The 21,245-nt window shown below is 38.4% G+C and overlaps 1 protein-coding gene across 1 annotated transcript in view; it reads right to left on the bottom strand.

Moving 5' to 3' along the window:
* FREM2 (FRAS1 related extracellular matrix 2) overlaps positions 1 to 21,245 on the bottom strand; it is a gene marked incomplete at both ends in the record, with an annotated part of 142,670 nt that overhangs the window by 40,125 nt on the left and 81,300 nt on the right. The window contains 3 exons of the mRNA XM_082337643.1: positions 16,019 to 16,270; positions 17,190 to 17,315; positions 20,026 to 20,256. Coding sequence (XP_082193769.1) covers positions 16,019 to 16,270; positions 17,190 to 17,315; positions 20,026 to 20,256 — 609 coding nt within the window. The remainder of the gene's footprint in view (positions 1 to 16,018; positions 16,271 to 17,189; positions 17,316 to 20,025; positions 20,257 to 21,245) is intronic.

Raw genomic sequence — 21,245 nt, 5'->3', positions numbered from 1 at the left:
CCACATCAGTGAAATAAATGCAGCTGCCTCTCTACTTATCTGCTCAAACTAAAATCACGGGTTGTACCAAACTGATGGAACTGAATGTATTTACTGAAAAATAGTGCAGATTCATAGACCTGCTTGAGCATTATCAAGGTCATCAACCTTTGCAGGATGAAAGACAAACTTGGCAGATGTCTGACTTTGATAGGTGAAAAGGCTTTCAGTTCCTGTTTAATTTTTTTTATTCAATATTATGCGTATTTAAAAGTGTTTGTATTTGTGTGCACAGAGAGACACATATCAATCTTACATTATTTGCCTAAAGGGACTGGGTTGTCAGTAGTTGCATTTATATTTGGGACTGCAAAGCTCTTATCTGAAACATTTTTAATAGGTGAATAGGATACACTCTTAATATCCTTTTGTATAACTACTATTAACTTTGATGAGAGTTCTACTTACAGGGATACTGCAGAACTGGATATTAGATCTGCAATGTGCCATTTCAGACATAAAATGGGCTTCTAAAATTCTCAAGATGGACAAAGACTCATCCAGCCTCTAGAGGTTAAAAATACAGAATGCCTACTAAGACCAAATGGTTATGAATGTGCCAACAGTTAGATAAAGGCAGTTAAAAATATTATCAAATCTAATACATGTCATTTCTTAAACAAGTATTCTTAAGGTTTAGCACACTTTCCCAAGTCTAATCTCATTCTTATAATCCTGTTCTCTCTATATTGATGTCCCAGTGGTTCTGAAATTGGATCTGGACTTGGCTGCACCTCATTTTAAGCATTTAAGTGAGAGGTACTCACATTCACAGCCTGCTTGCTCTCAGTTTGCAAGGACAGAGACAGGCCATTCCAGCAGGTTTCCCAGCATAATGAGCATGCAGAAGGGGAGGTGGAATGGCTCTCTCACTGCAGTGAGAAAAATCTGAGGACATCTGGAAACATTCCCTTCTACTCACTGACTACACAGGGAACTTAGATGATCTGCCTTAAACTGGATGGAAGATATAAAAGACAATGTTGTTCATTACTTGTAGTGTTATCCTAATGCTTGCTTTACTGCTGCTGAAGAGGAATCCTCACACGCTGTTTGTTGCTGTAGTCACAGCCAAACATAAAAATGCCTAAACCCTCAGTTAGCTTGCCTTGTATTCCAGAGTGAGTTTTTCACACTTTTTGAGGCATGTACCTTCAATGAAAGACACATTCTGCATGGTTACCCATCCTAGGAAACAAATCCTTACAAATGTTTTGTAAGTTCATTTCCTGTAAGCTGTGTCAGTAGCTCCCCAGGGGAAGTAGCAAAGCCAAGCTACTAACAGGGGAAGCATTGTCTTTCTCAGGTTATGGCTGGAAAACACTCTGCTCAATGACTGCAGGCTCACTTACAGCAGATCTTTAATCTAGTAATCACTCTGAAGAGAGACCACTGCAAATTTAATGGTTCCTCTTACAGAAATAAGAGGAAGTTTTTTTAGAGGTTTTTTGTTCAGACCCACAGATTTCACTGGCATGAAGTTACAATAATCAGAGGAGAAAGGTTAGGAGCTTTAGTCCCAGGTTTCCTGGCACAGAAATTAAATCTTTGTCTTGCCTTTGTACTTATACAGTCAGGAGTGTATATCAACTACAGCACTAGTCAGTCATCAAGGAGGAAAACAAACACACTTCTCATGCTGTTAGAAATAGGTCTATCTTTGAACGTATATCAGAAAATCAATGTGATAGCAGGAAAATATTTATTTCCAAGGAGGCTTTTGTTTTTAAAAACAAAAAAGTCCTTACAACCTGCTTTAGAGGGACATGGCAAAAGACTAGGTTGCTTGTAAGATATGCAAGGTGCCACAACCAGTTTGGGCTGCCAGTGCAAATAATACATAAAGCAGGATAGTTAGGACAAACATAAAAGAACAGACTCTTCTGTGCTGACACCTTGATAAGCCTTAATACTAAAGTGATTTTCAGTGACATATGCTTCCAGTGAGAGGTACAGATATATATACATATATATTCTCAGGAGGAGAGAAATAATAGAAGAAAACAGACCTGCCACTCTGGCATATTTAGATATTGGAACTAGGAGAAGCAGTCATTACAACTGAACTCATGGCTGATCTTTTCTAGTGGTGTCAAACTGTTTACTCCTAAAAGCTTTTGCCTTCCTTCTTTCCATGCACAATACAAACAAGGCTATGATGTGAACATTACGAGTTGCCAGAGTTAGCAGAAATCTGTTGTGGTAATGCAGAAGATGCAAAACAGTGCTTTGTAAGCCTACTAGCCTGTTCTGGTGCAGTCTAGACATGCTAGTGCAATGCTGAGTCCAAAGTAATGAGCCCTGATGGTTGACACAGCTAATTAGCTTGGACATAAAAACAGACAAACGTGGCCAGATTTCCTCTGGACCTGATCTGGCTCATACCCGGACAACGTATACGTCCCTACATAACGCTTACTTGCATTTCAGTATCACAGCTAGCTGTGAGCTGCTGAGTCTATAACACAAGAGACTCCACCCTTCCGAATATGAAGTGGATGAGTTGTAGATAGACCAGTTAAGAACAAGAGCTCCATTACATTTGAGAAGGAATGGGCATTTACTGTTTAATAGCAGTAAAGGTCAACTTCTGTAATCTCTTCCACATATGCATGTTAATGGGAGCAAAAGAAAAGCTCAGAAAAACTGACCATTACAAAAAGTTTGTATTATGATTTTATGAAAAAGGACTTTAACATCTGAAACTAGGTAGCACCATTCTACAGCTATTTACACATACTTGAAGCTATGCAAGCAACTGAGTTTGCATTTAGCACAATGAATTTAATTTGCCAAGTCATTTATTTTTGCTGAATGCTGTAGAAGCAGGGGTCAAGATTACAGTCAGAGCTCAGTTCTGGAGCAGGTACCTATTGTGCAAATGCCAATAGCTTTTTATTTGACGTGGTCAAAACAGATTACTTTTCAAATTCATATGTTGCAATCTTAACAGCTTTCATCTTCTTAGCACCATTGTCATAACTTTTGCAATCAAAAAGTAAATTCACCTCAGAATCAAAATTACTAGTTGCAGCCAAATTGCCACACACATTATCTCAAGCAAATAATGTCTGCATTTCCATTTGTCTCAACAGCCCATTTCTGTCTAGCGATTTACAGTGATTTTTTAAAGCATATTGCAAACATTATAACAGGTAAAAGGACAGATTCAAATTAATGAAACCCTTACCAAACCCAGTTCTATTTTGTAAGAAAAACGCACAATTTTTTTAAATCTACAAGGGCAATGCCATACATTGACTGGACTGGTTCATCACTGAATTACTCTCACTTTATGCAACTTAACCCTGTAATTTCAGTAGAGTAACACAGTGTGAATTGAGATCAATAACTGCTATGAACAACATTATATATGATTCACTTTTAATTAATTTATGATACATACTAATTCATTATAGACCTTTACATTTTAACTCACCCTTTATATTAAAGTGCATCCATGCTTCAGTTTCTCTACACACAGTACCATCACAAGCAGCGCCTAGCAGGCCTGGAATCCACATCTAACCTCCCTGCTACATGAATAAGTAAAACTCAAATGTGATCAAAGTAGCACAGTAAAGGAAGTAGACTACAGCCCTAGCCGCAAGACTGAGGATGGCAGTAAGATGGCTAAAGTGGTACCTCATTTCTGGTCACCTACTCTTTCCTTCTTGTCAGTCCCATCCCTGCTGCAAGGACAGCTTGCAGCGTACTTTGCAACCTGAAGAACTGAGGTAATTCTGATTTTGCTTATTGTCAGGTTGCAATTCATAATAGTTCAGTAATAGTTAGATGAGCTACAGAGTATGCCTGAACTACGGAGAGTAAAGACATCTGAGTGCGTGAACCCATGCTGTGGCTCAACTCGTTCAAGATGTGTGCCTTTAAACAGAAGATTATTTTTTCAACAATTAGTTAACTATTATGTACAAGATGGTAATGAACAGTCTTAAGTTGTCTCCCAGCTATAACTGGCATTTCAGGAGAAAGGCTAATGTGTGAGGCTGACTATTATAAGTGACCTTCTCTTGGAAGCAATTCGTTTACCTTTGTTGGTTTGCTGAGAAACATTGTTACCTTTCCAAAATATCAAATTCATATATATGTGAACTAACATATATGTGAAAATATTTACTAGTAGAAGTAGTATTGTTATGATCCTTGCACACACCCTCAGGATATAACCTACAAACCTTGATATCATTGGAACTACCACAAGTGTCAGAGGAGCTTTTCCTATTTTCAGAGTCTGAGAACAGGGCCAAAAGATTTTTCCTGCTACAAGTAAATCAAGCTCCAATCATTTGCCCAAACTATTCCATAATCCAGATAATGGCCTCATTTACCAATGTAAATGAAAATATAAAGACTAATAGCTGAAGAAACAAACACTTTGGAATTCGGGGACACACCCAAATTGATGGTATTGCCTGCAGCATCGTTCTGACTTTCATATACCTTTTTCCTACTGACTAGACCTCCCACAGAGCATGAAACCAACTCAGAATCTTCTACATGTTCTATTTTTAAAAAGAATGAGATTATTTTTATGTAAGACGCCCAGGAAATGGCATCAGTAACAAATTCTCGACGAACTGATGAAACAGAGGCAGGCAGATAAATGGGAAGGCTTGGCAGTAGTATTTAAATATACCACACACAAGGTACCTCACTAGGAGGCCAAGCATGAAGGAGCTCACAGTCAGCGGTTCATACATGAGATAACAACTGAGGACTCCTACAAACAGAAATGGTAGGAGAAGCTGAGCAGCATTTTATAAATCAGGCTACATAAAGATATAGCATGGAGCCATTTCTAAATACATTTTTCACATTTTAATTGAGTAATTAGTTTACTACTGAGCCTTGCAGAAAGAGCAGCCTGTAGAAAGGGTCTGAGTGTAGTAAGTATATTTGCAAAAACAGAGGTTTTCTGAGAAGAATATTGTCAATTTTTCTCTTCCAAAGTTTGTTCCTCACACCTACACTCATATCAAGAAACATAACCACAAAATTGCAATAGCTCATTCTAGGAATATTTTCTTTATAATACCTTGTAACATCATCCACTTAAATCATGACCCTGATTTCTAAGATTTTAAAGTCCAAAGTCACAGTGATGACAATTACGTTTTTTCCCCAGCTGAGATTTCCACTGGTTGGCAAGTAGTACTAGTAAGGCTTTTGAATGATAAACAAGCATTTTGTTTGGTAATGAGAGCTGATAGGAAGACGGCGAGGAAATTGTGGAAGTAAATGCACACTGAAAATGGGTGAGCTCCTTATGCAATGAGAGCCATTAGACTTTGAGAAAAGGGATACAACAATGTTCTAAAGATCAAAATAAATCCAAATTTTGCATTTTCTGAGAGTAATTTTTCATAGAATCACACAGTGGTTTGGGTCAAAAGGGACCTTTAAAGATCATCTACTCCAACCCCCTACCATGGGCAGGGACGTCTTTCACTAGATCAGGTTACACAAAGCCCCATCCAACCTGACCTTGAACACTTCCAGTGATGGGGCATCCATAACCTCTCTGGGCAACCTGTTCCAGTGTCTTATCAACCTCATCATAAAAAACTTCTTCCTTATGTCCAATCTAAACCTACCCTCTTTCAGTTTAAAGCTGTTGCCTCTTGTCCTGTCACTACAGGCCCTGGTAAAAAGTCTCTCTCCATCTTTCTTATAAGCCCCCTTTATATATTAAAGGTCACAATGAGGTTTCCCTGGAGCCTTCACTTCTCCAGGCTGAATAACCCCAGCTCTCTCAGCCTTTCTTCATGGGAGAGGTGTTCCAGCCCTCTGATCGTTTTCATGACCCTCTTCTGGACCTGCTCTATCAGATCCATGTCTTTCTTGTGCTGAGGACCCCAGAGCTGGACACAGTACTCCAGGTGGGGTCTCACAAGGGCAAAGAAGAGGGGGAGAATCACCTTCCTTGACCTGCTGACCACACTTCTTTTTATGCAGCCCAGGATACGGTTGGCTTTCTGGGCTGCAAAGTGCACATTGCTGGCTCATGTCCAATTTTTCATTCACCAGTATCTCCAATTCCTTCTGCACAGGTGGGGATACCATTCATCCCCTAGTCTGTACTGATATTGAGGATTGCCCCAACTCAGGTGCAGGACCTTGCACCTGGCCTTGTTGAACTTCAGGAGGTTCACATGGGCCCACTCCTCAAGCCTGACAAGGTCCCTCTGGATAGCATCCCTTCCCTCAAGTCTATCAACTGTACCACTCAGCTTGCAAACTTGCTGAGAGTGCACTAAATCCCACTGTCTATGTTGTTGATGAAGATATTAAATAGTATTGGTCTCAGTATGGACCCTTGAAGAACACCACTCGTTAGTGGTTTCTGTTTGGACATTGAAACACTGAGTGTAACTACTTGGATGCAGTCATCCAGCCAATTCCTTATCCATCTAACAGTACATCCATCAAACCCATATCTCTCCAATGTACAGGTAAGAATGTTGAGGGGGACTGTGTCAAAGGCCTTTAAGAAGTCTAGGTAGATGACATCTGTAGCACTTCCTTTGTCCACTGATGCTGTCACACTATCATAGAAGGCCACTAGACTAGTGGGGCACAATTTGCCCTTGGTGAAGCCATATTGGCTGTCTCTAATCACTTCCCTGTCTTCCTTATGTTTCTACAAATCTTCCAGAAGGATCTTTTGCATGATCTTATCAAGCACAGAAGTGAGGCTGTTAAATACATTTTAACCAAATGAATTACAAATCTGAATCTTATCAAAGTCACAAATGTGTTTGGTTTCATTGCAGAATAAATGAAGAAGAAGGGAGGCGCTATTATTATAACTATCATTACTACAAGTGGTACATGGAAGAGGAATAGCATAACCAAGAAATGTAAAATACTTTGTTTTCCCGGTGGCTGTTGGTATTTGTATCACTTCTGGCACAGCTTTGTGCCACATTTTTTAAAGAAAATTATGATCCTATCCATTCCTGTGGATAGTTATTACATCTGTTCTTCTGCCTAGATGTATACACAGACTTTTCGGGATTGGAGACATCTTGACCATATCACAAGAGAGGCTAAGAAAGATACTGCCCCGTTTCCGACTTTAGATTTTTGCAGTTTTACTACTCAGTCACAAGGCTAGTTCTGTTGAGTTTGCTTAACTGGCAGAAACAATTTCTTACAGGCTTTTTGGCCCACATACAATGAGAACACATTTAGCCCACCGAGGTCTGAGAAGAAAAATATGCAAGAGATCTTCCACGCTCCCTTGACAGGACCTAATATCGAGGATGGGACTGAGCAGAGAAGACAGAACAGAAGTTAAAATAGAACAACAGCCAGACTTATAAGACTACAAAAGCAGAGCGCTAATGCCAGAAAATATGGTCTGCTGTATGATAAAAGTTCTTGAATTCTTTCCTTTGGATTTCTGACCCCATTCATGTGGGAGAGAAAAGAGTTGCCTGACAGACAGTAATGTTAGATAATAACTGAGTTAATGCTTTGATGATTTACACATTCAGAAGGAGAATCAATGTCATTGAAACCCAACGGGGCACACTGGTTACTCTGTTGTTTAGTATCCTTTGGGTCGTCAAAGACTCATGAACAAAATGGCAAAGTCTCAGTATAAGGAGCTTCAGAGGAAGCAAGATGATCTGAAGAAACCTTAGGAAAACTGAATGCACCAAGATGTCCTACACAACTTGATTATCCATATCTTAAACACACAAAGCACTTAGCAGATCACTAAATCACTCCCTGCAATCACAAGCAAGCAAGAACAAATTATTAATTTAGAATGGTTTGCTAGGTATTCATTGCATTATCAAACAGTCTATAATAAATATAAGATCTGTAGTACAAAGACCAAAGCCATAAAAAATACAACATGCTACAGGAAGACAGGAGAGGGAAAGATTTTCAATGTACTCTTGAGTGAACTGTCATAAAACAATGATCCATTAGGCTCTGGAAAACAACATCAGTACATGTAAGAACACCATCTCATTTAACTCATTCTAGATTTAACAGAAAGTATCAATTTTCTACAGTTCATGTAATTTTGTACCTTCTGCTTATCAACTATTTTATGTGCTTCGAATACAAAACTCAAAAGCTGTTTTCTATATTTCAACTCTCTCCTAGAAATACTACTATAATTCACATAGAACTGTAATAATGCATATGCAAGGTAACCATTTAAGAACCTGCAGTAGTGAAGGCTTAGAGATACGCTGCTCCACTAGCTGAGTCCTCTATTGTAAAGGAGCCATCTGAAACAGATGTGACAAAGTACTGTCTGCAGGTCATGGTCTGTCCTCCTTACCTGTTAAAGGAGCCTAGATCATAAGGTTAATTTATATAGCTAGTTATTAAGCAGCTAAGTGAAGATGAGTTTAATCCAACTTCTGTAGTTCATATATAAATGTGTGAGTGTGTACCTGTATACACACACATATAATAAACTATCAGTAGCAGGTAATGCTAGAAAAGCAAATCATAAATGCACCTGGTTGCCTTTATAGAATGTCCTACTGTAAGATATGACATTAATTTATTTCTATGATAGACAGCAAACAGGGACTTTCCAAAATCTTTAAGGCTATCATCATAAATTGAACATTTTTCACTCTTTTGCACTAGTGATAATAAGAAACTATACGTAAAGAAAACTGGGAGTATAACATGTGTCATAAATTGGCTGTCTTCCACTTTTTACCTTGATTACTTGCCAATCTGGCCACCTGCCACAGACTGGGGAAAGGGGAGGGGTCACATCGAGATTTTACCTAATGACAGGACAAAAGAAGTTAAAAGCTGCACTGAATTGCCAGAGGCATCAGACCCCCAGGCACTGTAAAAATAGAAAAGGGAGAAAGTAGTCAAAGATGGGTGTACAGAGGAAAGAAGAACAACCAGTTCGTTATTTTAGTCATCTCCAGAGAATGGTGAAGGATACTTGGCCAAATCATGACTCTAGTCCGTAACATAACACTGGGCATGCTCTGCCTATAGTGTTCAGGTTGTAACTAAAACTGGACAAATAGACTAGCAGATATTAACTACCAAAATCAACCAACCACCCATTCAGTTTACGGTTATGGCACACCCATTGCTGAGAAGAAAAAGATACAGTTGATCACCTGCCTCGGAGGCCAGTGGAAATAAGGAGATTCCAGATAGCCCTGTGAGATAAGGATGTTCCTCTGACAAACTATGTTACTAATAGAATATTTAATTATCATCAGCTGGAAATTTGGGTCAGTACACACACTGAAAGTTAGCTGATACTGTATGCCTACTGGGAGACTTAATGGGAAGCATATATTTATAAAGTAGCATTGCAGTGCTGACTTTCTGCCTCTTTTCAGGCTATTGATAGTAAATGTCAATACGGACTTACTACTCCAAGCAAGCTGGACAAGTGCTAGTGGCTACTGATTTCCAGCACATGGTCTAAGGATTTCCAAACTTCAATTAACTGTAGGGGAAGTGACAGCAAGTGTTTTAAAGAAATCTCCAGAAGACTAAAGAATTAATCTGTTCTGTTTGACCTCTAACATTGACTTTCTGCATTATCATGCCATGATCATACCATCATCCAGTTTACTCAGCTGTAAAATATTCCCAGATAGTGCTGTCCTCTATCATGTGGATGATACAAGTGATTGATTCTGTTGAGTAGGTATAAAGAACATGGTAAGCAAACCTCTGACATAAACCTGAGTCCTTTGCTTTCCGAGCCTTGATGTAGAAATGTCAAGAAGAAGTCTGAACGGCTGCTTGCCCATCTAATGTGAATGAAGTGGAATAAATGTATTTAATGTACTTCCTGCTGTGAACAGCATGAGGCTTCAACAATTCCACTAAGGCAAGGAGACTGTTAGACAGCCTGGCTGTAAGGCTGTGTGCTCTCATGGCAACACTAAATACAGTAGCATGGAATTAAAATCACATGGGAAGACAGCCACTGACAAAAAACTTGAAGCAAGCAAAATAATTGCAAACATTCTCCTTTTAGGTGCAAACTTCCAGCTCTGTATTCATCACACCTCTTATCTTCTGGTTTCCAAATGTGATTACAAACCAAGAGTTTAAAATTTACGTACAACACAAAACAGAGCAAGTAAAGAAGAGTCGAAATCAGCAGCCCGGCAATCAAAATATTTGACTGCGAGCAGAGCTTTGACTGCAAGCCTTGCTGCAAGGACTAAACCATTTTGTATCAGACTTGTTGCACGCAACACAGCAATGCTGTTAATGTTGGAACCAAATTACAGGCTCCTCATTACCAGATCATAGAATCATAGAATCATTAAGGTTGGAAAAGACCCTTAAGATCATCAAGGCCAACCGTTAACCTAGCACTGCCAAGTCCACTGCTAAACCATGTCCCTAAGCACCACATCTACACGTCTTTTAAATACCTCCAGGGATGGGGACTCAACCACTTCCCTGGGCAGCCTGGTCCAATGCCTGACTACCCTTTCGGTGAAGATGTTTTTCCTAATATCCAACCTAAACCTCCCCTGGCGCAGCTTGAGGCTGTTTCCTCTCATCCTATCACTTGTTACTAGGGAGAAGAGACCGACCCCCACCTCACGACAACCTCCTTGCAGGGAGTTGTAGAGAGCAATAAGGTCTCCCCTCAGCCTCCTTTTCTCCAGACTAAACAACCCCACTTCCCTCAGCTGCTCCTCATAAGACTTGTGCTCTAGACCCTTCACCAGCTTCGTTGCCCTCCTCTGGACACACTCCAGCACCTCGATGTCCTTCTTGTAGTGAGGGGGCCCAAAACTGAACACAGCATTCGAGGTGCGGCCTCACCAATGCCAAATACAGGGGCACTATCACCTCCCTGGTCCTGCTGGCCACACTGTTTCTGATACAAGCCAGGATGCCATTGGCCCTCTTGGCCACCTGCGCACACTGCTGGCTCATGTTCAGGTGGCTGTCAACCAACACCCCCAGGTCCTTTTCTGCCAGGCAGCTCTCCAGCTACTCCTCCCCAAGCCTGTAGCGTTGCATGGGGTTGTTGTGACCCAAGTGCAGGACCCGGCACTTGGCCTTGTTGAACCTCATACAGTTGGCCCCAGCCCAACTATCCAGCCTGTCCAGGTCCCTCTGTAGGGCCTTGCTACCCTCCAGCAGATCGACACTTCCACCCGGCTTGGTGTCATCTGCAAACTTACTGAGGGTGCACTCAATCCCCTCATCCAGATCATCGATGAAGATATTGAACAGGACCAGCCCCAACACTGAGCCCTGGGGAACACCACTTATGACCAGCCGCCAACTGGATTTGACTCCATTCAGCACCACTCTCTGGGCTCGGCCGTCCAGCCAGTTTTTAACCCAGTGCAGAGTGCACTTATCCAAGCCGTGATAAGATGAATACTAACAAAAGAGTTTGATCTCATTTTCTCTCTATATATGTGAAATGATTTGAGAATCACTGCTTCTGTTGGAAAAACAGAGGGCGCTTCCAGGCTGATCTTGCTTAGTTGCTAAGTGCCTGGGGATTAAGGCATTTCCATGGAAGACTAAACTCCAGGACTCCTCTCTCCAAGGGGAATGAAAAGTGCACAGTAATCTTATCTTTCTTTTCCTAGATGCATAATATTGATCTATTATGTAAAGTGCCTCCTCCAAATGAGCTTTATGCTGAACTCTGTGCAGGATAGGTATGTCTTGAGCCAATAAACTGACCTCAAATTCTTCAGGATTTGTGTTCATCCCCCAGATCCTTGAAATGCATGAAGACAAATAGTTCAGCCCATCAATTCTGGCTAGATTTAGTAACACAAGTTTGCATTTGTATGGAAAATGGTTGAGGTTTTTTGTTTGATTTTGGATTTTATCTTGAACATCTAAATACCCATTGAAACACTCTTCAGCATTCATTTCTTTAGGTTTCAACTAGATTCTTTTAGATTTTTCTTTAGAAATCATAACTATTTTATGAAGCAGGAATAACTATGTACCTCTTTTTTGTTTAATGGCATTTCATAGTTGGAGCTGTTTTAACACAAAATTAGAAAAAATTCCTTCCTTCATGCCCAGTAGCGCTTATGACTTTGGGTTGAATGGCAAATCAAATTTCTAAGGGTAGGGTTTATATCTACTGCCAGAAATCAATGTATTCAGATGCACCAGGTACCCACGGTGATTAATTTCAACAGTTTATATACTTCTCCTAGGATGGGATGGTTCCTGGGAGTACATCTCTCTTTTCATTAACTATAGAAGGATTCTGGCATAGCCTGCTTGAATGAGATGTCTAAATGTACAGATGGCTAATAGCAAGTGAGATTACTGCCACTGTAAAAGTGGATGATTTGCATAGGTCTTTCCTCTGAATGCTTTTCTTCCAGTGGTTCATGGTTAGTAACTATCACCTCTGACTCAAACAGATCCATATTTTTATTTTTTAGTGCTTGAACTGTAGTGACACGTGTAACTTTGAATCCAAGATTTCCATGCACAACTTACTTCGCTGTGTATTTTGTTAACTTAATGCTTTTCTTCTTTTCTATCTGTCTCCAACTTCAGGACCCATCAGGAAAAGTCCCTTCCAAATTAAGAAATGTCCCAAAAGCAGCAGCAATTTTAAAATCACCTTTCACAATACATAAATATACCTGTGCATGTTCTACATACTATGATTTTTTTTCAGATTTTGCTTTGGCAGCACAGCACTACTGTATAATCCCCAATTAAAGTATTCAGTTGCCAGGAATTTCTTTAATATACTCTGGTTCACTAGAAAGTTGAGCACACCTCTTCTACTTTTTGTTTATTGTCATGATTGTACAGCAACTCAACTATTTTAGTTAGACCCTAAGGGCCTTCTCTAGAAATAAAAGAGAAGAAAAGACTTTGATGATAGGTACTGAAGGTGAATGTTTCCTAATTAACTTGCATTGAATGCCAGAGGAGATAAGGTAATGTTGCTAGTGCTGACTTGACTTCCATAGGAAAGATCTCATGTAGTATTATTAAACTTTGACCTTTGCTGTTTGTATCTTTTGACCTGACGAAGTCAAGGCATAATGTTAATCCAGTCACAGTACTTGGAGAAATCACAACTTAATGACATGCTGTGACATTCGTCTAAAGAAACTTTGTTAAGTAGATTAATTTAAACAAACAATGGGAAAAATATATCAGTAGATGTGAAGTAAAGAGACTAAAGTGGACTACAGAATTTAGTATGACAATATTACTATAGGTCATAGGCTATTATATATGTGCTAAAGCTTTTATCCACCTCTACCTTAGACATTTTCTGAATTAGATTTTATTGCTAAAAGCTAAAGAAAATGTTTTTTATTTCACATAGCATACTGCTTTAACTTATTAAAATGAATTTTGTGCACTGGAAACAATAATAGCCAATGTTGCTCAAAATCTCCTGCTTATTTATGAAGAATTTCAATCGTGACTGCCAGGGCGTTAAACTGCTCACGTTACATAAATATGTGTGTATATATACACAATCTGAAATAAGCATATATATGTATTTATGTGTGTGTGAATACATAAATAAATACATAAGGTATAACTTATAATTTATCTACTTTGTAGTCTGTCCTCTGCATTTTATAGGAGAGGCAGCACAACAGATCTCAGATGAAACAAAATGCATACAGACTTTTCTGTTACCATGCATCATGTTTTTGTGCAAACTAAAAGCATGTGGTAGAAAACTTTACTAGTAAGTGAATTGTCCGTAAGTTTTTGAACGCTCTGAAATTTTTTGTGGGAGTACTTTCACTGATACAGAAAGCAAGAAAGGAGTTCTGTCACACTTTTTCAAATATGACATATGCAACATTTTGGGCGCAAAAAGACAAGTGAACATTTGTAAAAACTGGTGCAAACCTATCCTTCAAAACGCCCTTATCTTTCAATATACACAATATTGTTTACTCTTACCAACAAATGTAGATGTTTCAGTGGCTACATAATGAAAATGTTCTACCCTAATGTCCCAAACACTTCCCCAGCTTTTTTAATAAATCTCATAAGATTATTATTATTTGTTAAATAATTCCTGTTTAAAAGTTCGTAGTACTGAGGCAAGTTGTGCACATAAATACAGGAAATACTAGACTTAAAACTGAATGGTGGTATACAAACCAAATTACTTCTCCTGCTTTCCAATAGCAATATTAAAATAAAGGAGATTTCTGGCTAACTTCCCTAATATCTTGTGGGAGTTTCATAAACTGTTAAGTTCTATACTATGTTGTGATTGACTAACTTTCATCATTTCTTATTCAAAGTCACTCTAGGTTACTGTTAAAATGACTGTATAAGCCTATGAATGACAATATCTTATTTTAAATGCTAAAATCAGCATATGAAAGTGTTCCTTCCCAGGCACTGAGGTTCTCACTGAAGTTAGATGTTCTAATTTCAGCTCATCTCTGTTTTAAATAATCTCTTGGAGAAACATTCTCCCCATCTCAAACTTTCCGTATACATTTTAAGCAGTCAGAACACCTTCAGAAGCTGGGTAATCAGCTTCTTCATGGATACATTTTTTTATAGCTACTCTCCCAATATTCTATGCTCATCTATCTACAAACTGCAACGTTCATGAATTCATCAAAATTATTCAAAAAATAATTGTTGTAAAAAACCTACGCAAATAAACCTGTATTTGCTATCACAGCAAAGTCAGATAAGCATATTCCTATTTCAGCTTGCATTCGATATATGATCTGTTCCTTTACAAGAAGTGTTATTTCAAACTGTTGTATTCATTAATGCTATATGACTACCCAAATGCTCCACAGAGAAAACAAAGTCACCTCTGTCACAGGATTACATGTGAGAAATTTCAGGCAGACTGAGTATTTATGATGCAATTAGATGGGTGTCAACTTCCTGCCTTTAAAAGCTGCCTTTTATATCTTTAACTAAGGAGAAATCACTGTGCTGATAATAACCGTCTATCTTGGCATCAGACTTTCAAAGAGTACTGTACTGTATAATTCCTCACATCAGTCTTTAGGAAATATGACAGTGTCACAGTAGATGGTTTATGGCCTCATAGAGAGGACTAAAACAGCTTATCAGTATTCCTTGCACAGAATTTACAGTTGAGATGTCAGCCTCCAAACTCCATGCATGAATGAGGGCAATTGTACCAGGAAACCTTTTTGCTGTCACTCCTAGAAAGAGTCACCACACCAATACAAGGGACACTGAAGGAGAGGCTTGAGGCCACAATAATATTTTCATTTATTTTTGAAAGCAGTAGGTGATACAGTGGGCCAATTCTTCTCTTCCTTAGTCACAGACCTCTCTCTAATCACCACCAGAAATATCCCTTTCAATGCAACTTATCAATGCTATTGACCATTTGAGCAAAGGACATAGTTGTCAGCACTTCCTTACTGAGGCAATTTCTAAAGCAACATTACTGTCTTTTAATTATTTGCTTTATTAAAAAGACAAAGGAAGCATATATGGACACTTCTAGGCAGAAATTTAAATGCAGCATCAAATCAGAAGGAATATAGCTTGCCTCACAGCAGCTGCTAGATGGCTTCTGGTCTACCAGGGCCTCTAATACGGCCCTTTGGAGCATAATGGAATGGGCCTGAAGGCTTTATGGACCCAACCTCAGAATCACACATACAAGGGTGCCCATGCAGGGTGACACTTTGGATTACACCTGTTACTGTGATAGAGTGGAAAGGTGCATCTCCTCACTCCCAATCACTGCTCATGTGATTTTCTCAAATCATAAAATGTCAATACTAAATACTTTAAAAAACCCACATACCTTTCTAATATTATTTTCAAATCTCAAGATGGAAGCAGCATGTGCTTGTACCTGGTGCATGTACTTCCACCAGGAAGAAGTCCAAAAATCCAATTTCTATTCTACATGCTGATTTCATGTGATGTTATTTGTAGTTTCTGTCCTGAACTGGGAATATCATTTCATTACGTGATGTCTTACCATCATCCTTGTCAGGTACAATGGTAATTCGAGTGCTTGGGAATTCTGCACCAATTCTTCCACCCATTGGCATGCTCAGCAAAACATCAAAGGTCTCAGCCTCTTCATACAAGGAATCATCTATGATGACGATCCGACACATTTTTTCTTGTTCATCTTTGTCAAAACGTAGAATGCTGTTGTGATCCTCAGGTCTGGATATGTAGTCAGAGTAAGAAAGTACAGAGGTTGGGGCAGTGCCAGATGCTGTTCCTGTGGCATAAAAGGAAAACAGTTACTATACATACCATGGTTATAACGATCCCCTCATAGAGGCTGAATTTTATTTTCATTATCTTTTAATTTCTATTTACTTTTGGGTGATAAGATGGGCTGAAACCTCTGACCAGGCTACATTTCTGAGGTCCCTGGGCAAACTACTTTTGTGTATGATGCAATGCAAGCACATGGCTCCTCAAATTCATTTGCATTTTATCAGTCAGAAGGAATATTGTAGTCTACCACAAGAGGCATAGACTGACAAAGGAGACCCTGTGAGGATTACCAGTTAACTCCCTTAGTATATTTTACCCATTGAAGATAGCGGTGGACCAGAAATTAACTATAACAGATAGAATTTGATGAGAGCAAATTATTTTGATTCCAGATCACCTCATCAAAAACTTTGCTTCATCTCTCCAGATGAAAAATAATAATAAAAGCACAGGTTTAGAGACCCCATGCTCTGTGTGGATATAATTAATAGAAGGTTGAAAGATAGAGGAAAGAGAAGCATGGCAGTTAAGCAATACTATTTTATTCCATTTTTTTCACGATACAAATAAGTAAAGGATATCTTGGGTAATCACTGCAGTGCTTTCAGTTCTGATCACTTTCAGATATATGGGGCTGCTTATAAAAATCCTGCAAAAAGATAAAGAATACAGATCCTCTTTACCTCCTAACAAATGGTAGAAATTTGGAACATGATAATTTTCCAGCTGTATTCAATAATACTCTAAGACAGATTGCAAAGATGAATACATTTCCAGTTGAGATTGAAGATATTTAGATGAAATAGTAATTAACAGAGTTATAAACAATTTTATTATGCAATAGATGGAACAATTATTTTTGCTTTTCTGTCTCTTTTCCATTTTTGCCTTTTTTTTTCTATAGTAGTTTCTGTTACCTTGTTGCGTGTAGCAGATAACCATCAGTTCCTGGCTCACATCTCCACTTCTTCTGACTGGAATAAATAATTCACCAACATCTTCTTCAATAGTATAGGTGGACTGAGGAATAAAGACAGTTGATTCTGCAAAGAACAGACACATTTGTTTATGTAGATTTATGGCCTCATAAAGTCACCTGTAAAATAGCTAAGAGCATTTTAGCGTATTCTAAAGTGCAACAAATAACTTGCATTTATCAGCAATGGCACTGAATTTTAAGAAAAACTTGGAGGGTGAGAGTAGAGTTTCTTAGTCTTTCAGAAATGGAAAAGAAAATCAGATCATTAGGTCTGAATTCACAAGTCCTTACTAAGTAGTCTCTAATGTGACTAGTTTACTTATCTAGGGTTAATGGTGCAAGACAGTGTTTGGAGAATTTTTCCACAAGGTCTGTATTTTTATTATTTCCATGGTATTTCATTATTGACTGTTAATCACAAAAGTATTAATAGCATAGCTCACACACAGGCAGTGGTTCTGCAAGGCCATTCTTTAACCTACTGCATCAAGATAACCATGAAAATCACTTGGCATTGAGGATGCAAGATTGAGCTCTTGCTATTGTACTCTGACTTGGACATTTGATTTGAGTTGGCTACATGTCTACACTCCTGTTTTACTCAAAGGAGACCTAGCCAATACAGTCAGTAAAGTCTGGAGAGCAATCTCACCCTAAAATGTATTGGACCAAAGAATGCCAGATCTGTTTTTCAGGGAAAAAAACACGAAAATGCTTTTAAAACTCCTTCATTATTTTAAACTCATATGAAGAGATTGCTGAGTTTTATGCTGTTACTGGGATTCAGGATCAATTTTGTTCTTGTTCTCTCAAAAACCTCAAGAACAAAAGGTGGTTATGCATATAATTATAAAGCACCTTTACAGTTTCATTAATATGATTGCAACCCAAACAATATAATTCTGTGGTGTCAGCTGACTGCACAAAGCAAACCTTTTAATTATTTCAGAGTACTTTGGCAAACAATGTTCTGAAAATTGTCATGTGACTTCTTTGAAAAGATGTTCCAGGTTTTATTTCTCCAACTGGAAAATACTACTAGCATGACTTAAGGTCAAAAGCCGGCCTTAAAAATGCTGTAATTCAGGTTTGATAAGATCTAGACACTTTCACTATTCCAGCAAGTCAAAAATTCAATGTGAAAAACACCAAGTACTTTTTAAAGTAAAACAAAAGGTAACACTAAAAACCTCCAATTTGTTCTTTTTATTTCTCCCTTTAGAATTAAGTTGACAAAATGAAAAACTCTGTCCTTGCAAAAAAATGCAGGAGTCTGATTTGTTCTGTTTCCTGTCTCTCTCATCATTATCCATCTAGGTGTAAAATGACACTATAAAAGTTTAACAGACCTTATGAACAACATAAAAGCTTGGAGGAGAATGATCTACACCATTTCAGCTAGTATAAAAACCCACATCCTTAGGCAAACTCTTTTTGGAATAAAATATTAACTAATGTCCCATACACCAAGGGGCTGGTACAGATTTCCAAATGAGCTCATTATTTTGGTGCTAAGACTACACCATTCAAATCAAAGAATTTTAAAATAATTTTCACTGGAAGCAGAATAAAACTTTTGATGGTTCCTATTCAGTTAGCATCTGAACTTGTCATAGCCTGCTCTTTAAAAGATGATTAGGAAACCCAGTTCTTCCCCTCAAAGGTTTCTCTATATTTTTTCCTGCAGATATTCCTTGATTTGCAGTTGTGCATTTGATTTTCTCCTATGCAACTTCACTTTATGTATAATTACTACAAATTCTCTAGGACTGTAAAAATTTTATCTTAATATAAGAAATAGAAAAAAATATGGTTGGCATTAAGAAGACTCAGATGATTATCTTGAGTTGTGCTATCTCACCAATCATAGAAAAGACAGAGTGATTTAACACATTTTCAAGTAATTTCTCTGTCTCATACATACTGCTTTTCAAGTTAAGCACTATTTTTCTTAGTGATTAAATATGGATGTCAGATAACCTCTGATTTAACTTGTAACTAGGAACTAAGAAACCTCTGACAGTTTTCCTGCCCAGTTCTCTTCAAATGTTAATTAGGGAAGACTATATAAAACAAGCTCTTACAGTCGTCCAATACTTGAAAGATTCCTTAAAGACAGTTTTGTGTGACCATGGCCCATGGGTTCAAGTGTCTAGATGCAGCTGAAAAGCAAAGCAACCAGAGCATGTTCTACTTTTTTTTAATCAGCTTCTTTCTTCATTTATATTTAACCATGATTTTATTTGTTCTTGATACAGCTTGTGCTGTACCTGGTCTAGTGAACCTTACCCTTACTGAGCTTCTCAGCTTGATATTAAGGCCTAATTGATGCAACTAGCCTGCTCCAAGACCCAAACTCATTGGGACCAACCAGCCTGGACTTTCCTGTACCATCCTCTCCCACATGAATTATGGCAGAGTAAATCAAGTCAGCCTCCAGCCACCTGTGCAGATACACTCTGTTTGCAAACACATTGAACCGAAAACCTATTATACCTAAAACGAAAACAAAACTAAAGAAAACCCACAAAACCTAGAAATAATATATCATAGGAAAAAAACAGGTATTTCATCAAAGCATGCTACCTTAGTTACATATTCATGAATCACTTAAAGTGATAGAGGACAAATGGCTACCCAATGCCCAAGTCTGTTTTCAGAAATATTCTGAGGAAAGGTAAACTTTACTATCCACTGTTACTCATGGCATTTGCCCTCCAGTTTATCTTTGGTATATGCACATATTGGCAGTACAATTCTGGAAAGGTTCTTACCATCTCCTGGGTCAATAATTTCCACCGTGGATACATCAGGAAATTCCAGAACTGCCATGACAGGCTCAGAAAGAACAATTTGAAAGGACTCAGACTGTTCATGTTCACCATCACTCAAAATCCGTACTCTCCATGTAGCTAAGGTTTGGCCAGGATTAAACTGCACCTGTTTCTGGGCTTTTCCTCTGAAGTCTTTATCTTTCTTGGCAGTACCATCCTTGGTGCTAATACCTGCCAAAATCAGAAATTCAGGTCATTAAAAACATCACTTGTAATTTTTCTGTCATCATGTCATCTTTAAAAAAACAAGTTTTAGAAAAATATACTTTTCACGACTTGAGAGTGTTCAAGCCAACTCTGTTACTCTTGATCAATTTTATATTGGTGTCACACATAGAGGTGGAAGCACATCTATAAACATTACGAAAGGCAGTTTGGACAGAATTAGCCAAAGCAAAACTAACTACTAGATAAACTGTACATTCTCAGAAGTTACAGTCAAGTTTCCATTTCTCCATAATTCATCTATGGATGCCCAAAAGAGCCAAGAGATTCCCCCCCCCTTTAACATTCTGGGTTCTCTTCTTTTCCAGAACATCTAAATAACATGCTGTCTGAAACCCTCAAAAATATTTATTTCTCTTAGAAAAAACAAAAACACACCTGGAAAGTTCAGCCTTCAAGGGGAAAGCTAAGGGAAACACAAAGACACAAAGGGGTAAAACATACAGAATAAGGATGAAAGAAGATGTAAAATCTGAACCATTGTGGTCATTCCCATTACAATGAGCATTTTTTAAAATGGTTATCCTCTTATTTCAGTGTTTGCATAATGACAATCATTAAACTCAAGTTGAAACTGCAAAGCCAAGGGATAAAATCCAACACAGCTCATCCCACCGAGACAGCACCTTACAGCCTCAGACCCAGGCTGCTCTAAAATGGCTTTTCATTGGCATTTCCCTCCCAGTTTAAGGCTGTCTGATAGGCCCTCACGGAAATTAGACAGTACTTCAGAACTATCTCCAACTCATGCATTTAGCCTCTGTTTGAATCCCACTGTACCACTCAAATCTTAAAGGTCTTCCTCAGGTTTTCAGAAAAACCTTACAACTTCTCTCTTCTCTGCCTGTTTCTTCCAACTGTGTTGTTTAATATATTAAAACATATCACCTTTCCCTACAAACCTTGCCTTTCTGGCTTCCTGCTTGTGCCTCTCC

Source organism: Platalea leucorodia (assembly GCF_965183815.1).
Source record: "Platalea leucorodia genome assembly, chromosome: 2".
Lineage (NCBI taxonomy): Eukaryota > Metazoa > Chordata > Aves > Pelecaniformes > Threskiornithidae > Platalea > Platalea leucorodia.
Note: the sequence above shows the minus strand (reverse complement) of the source record. Positions and strands in the feature narration are given on the sequence as shown.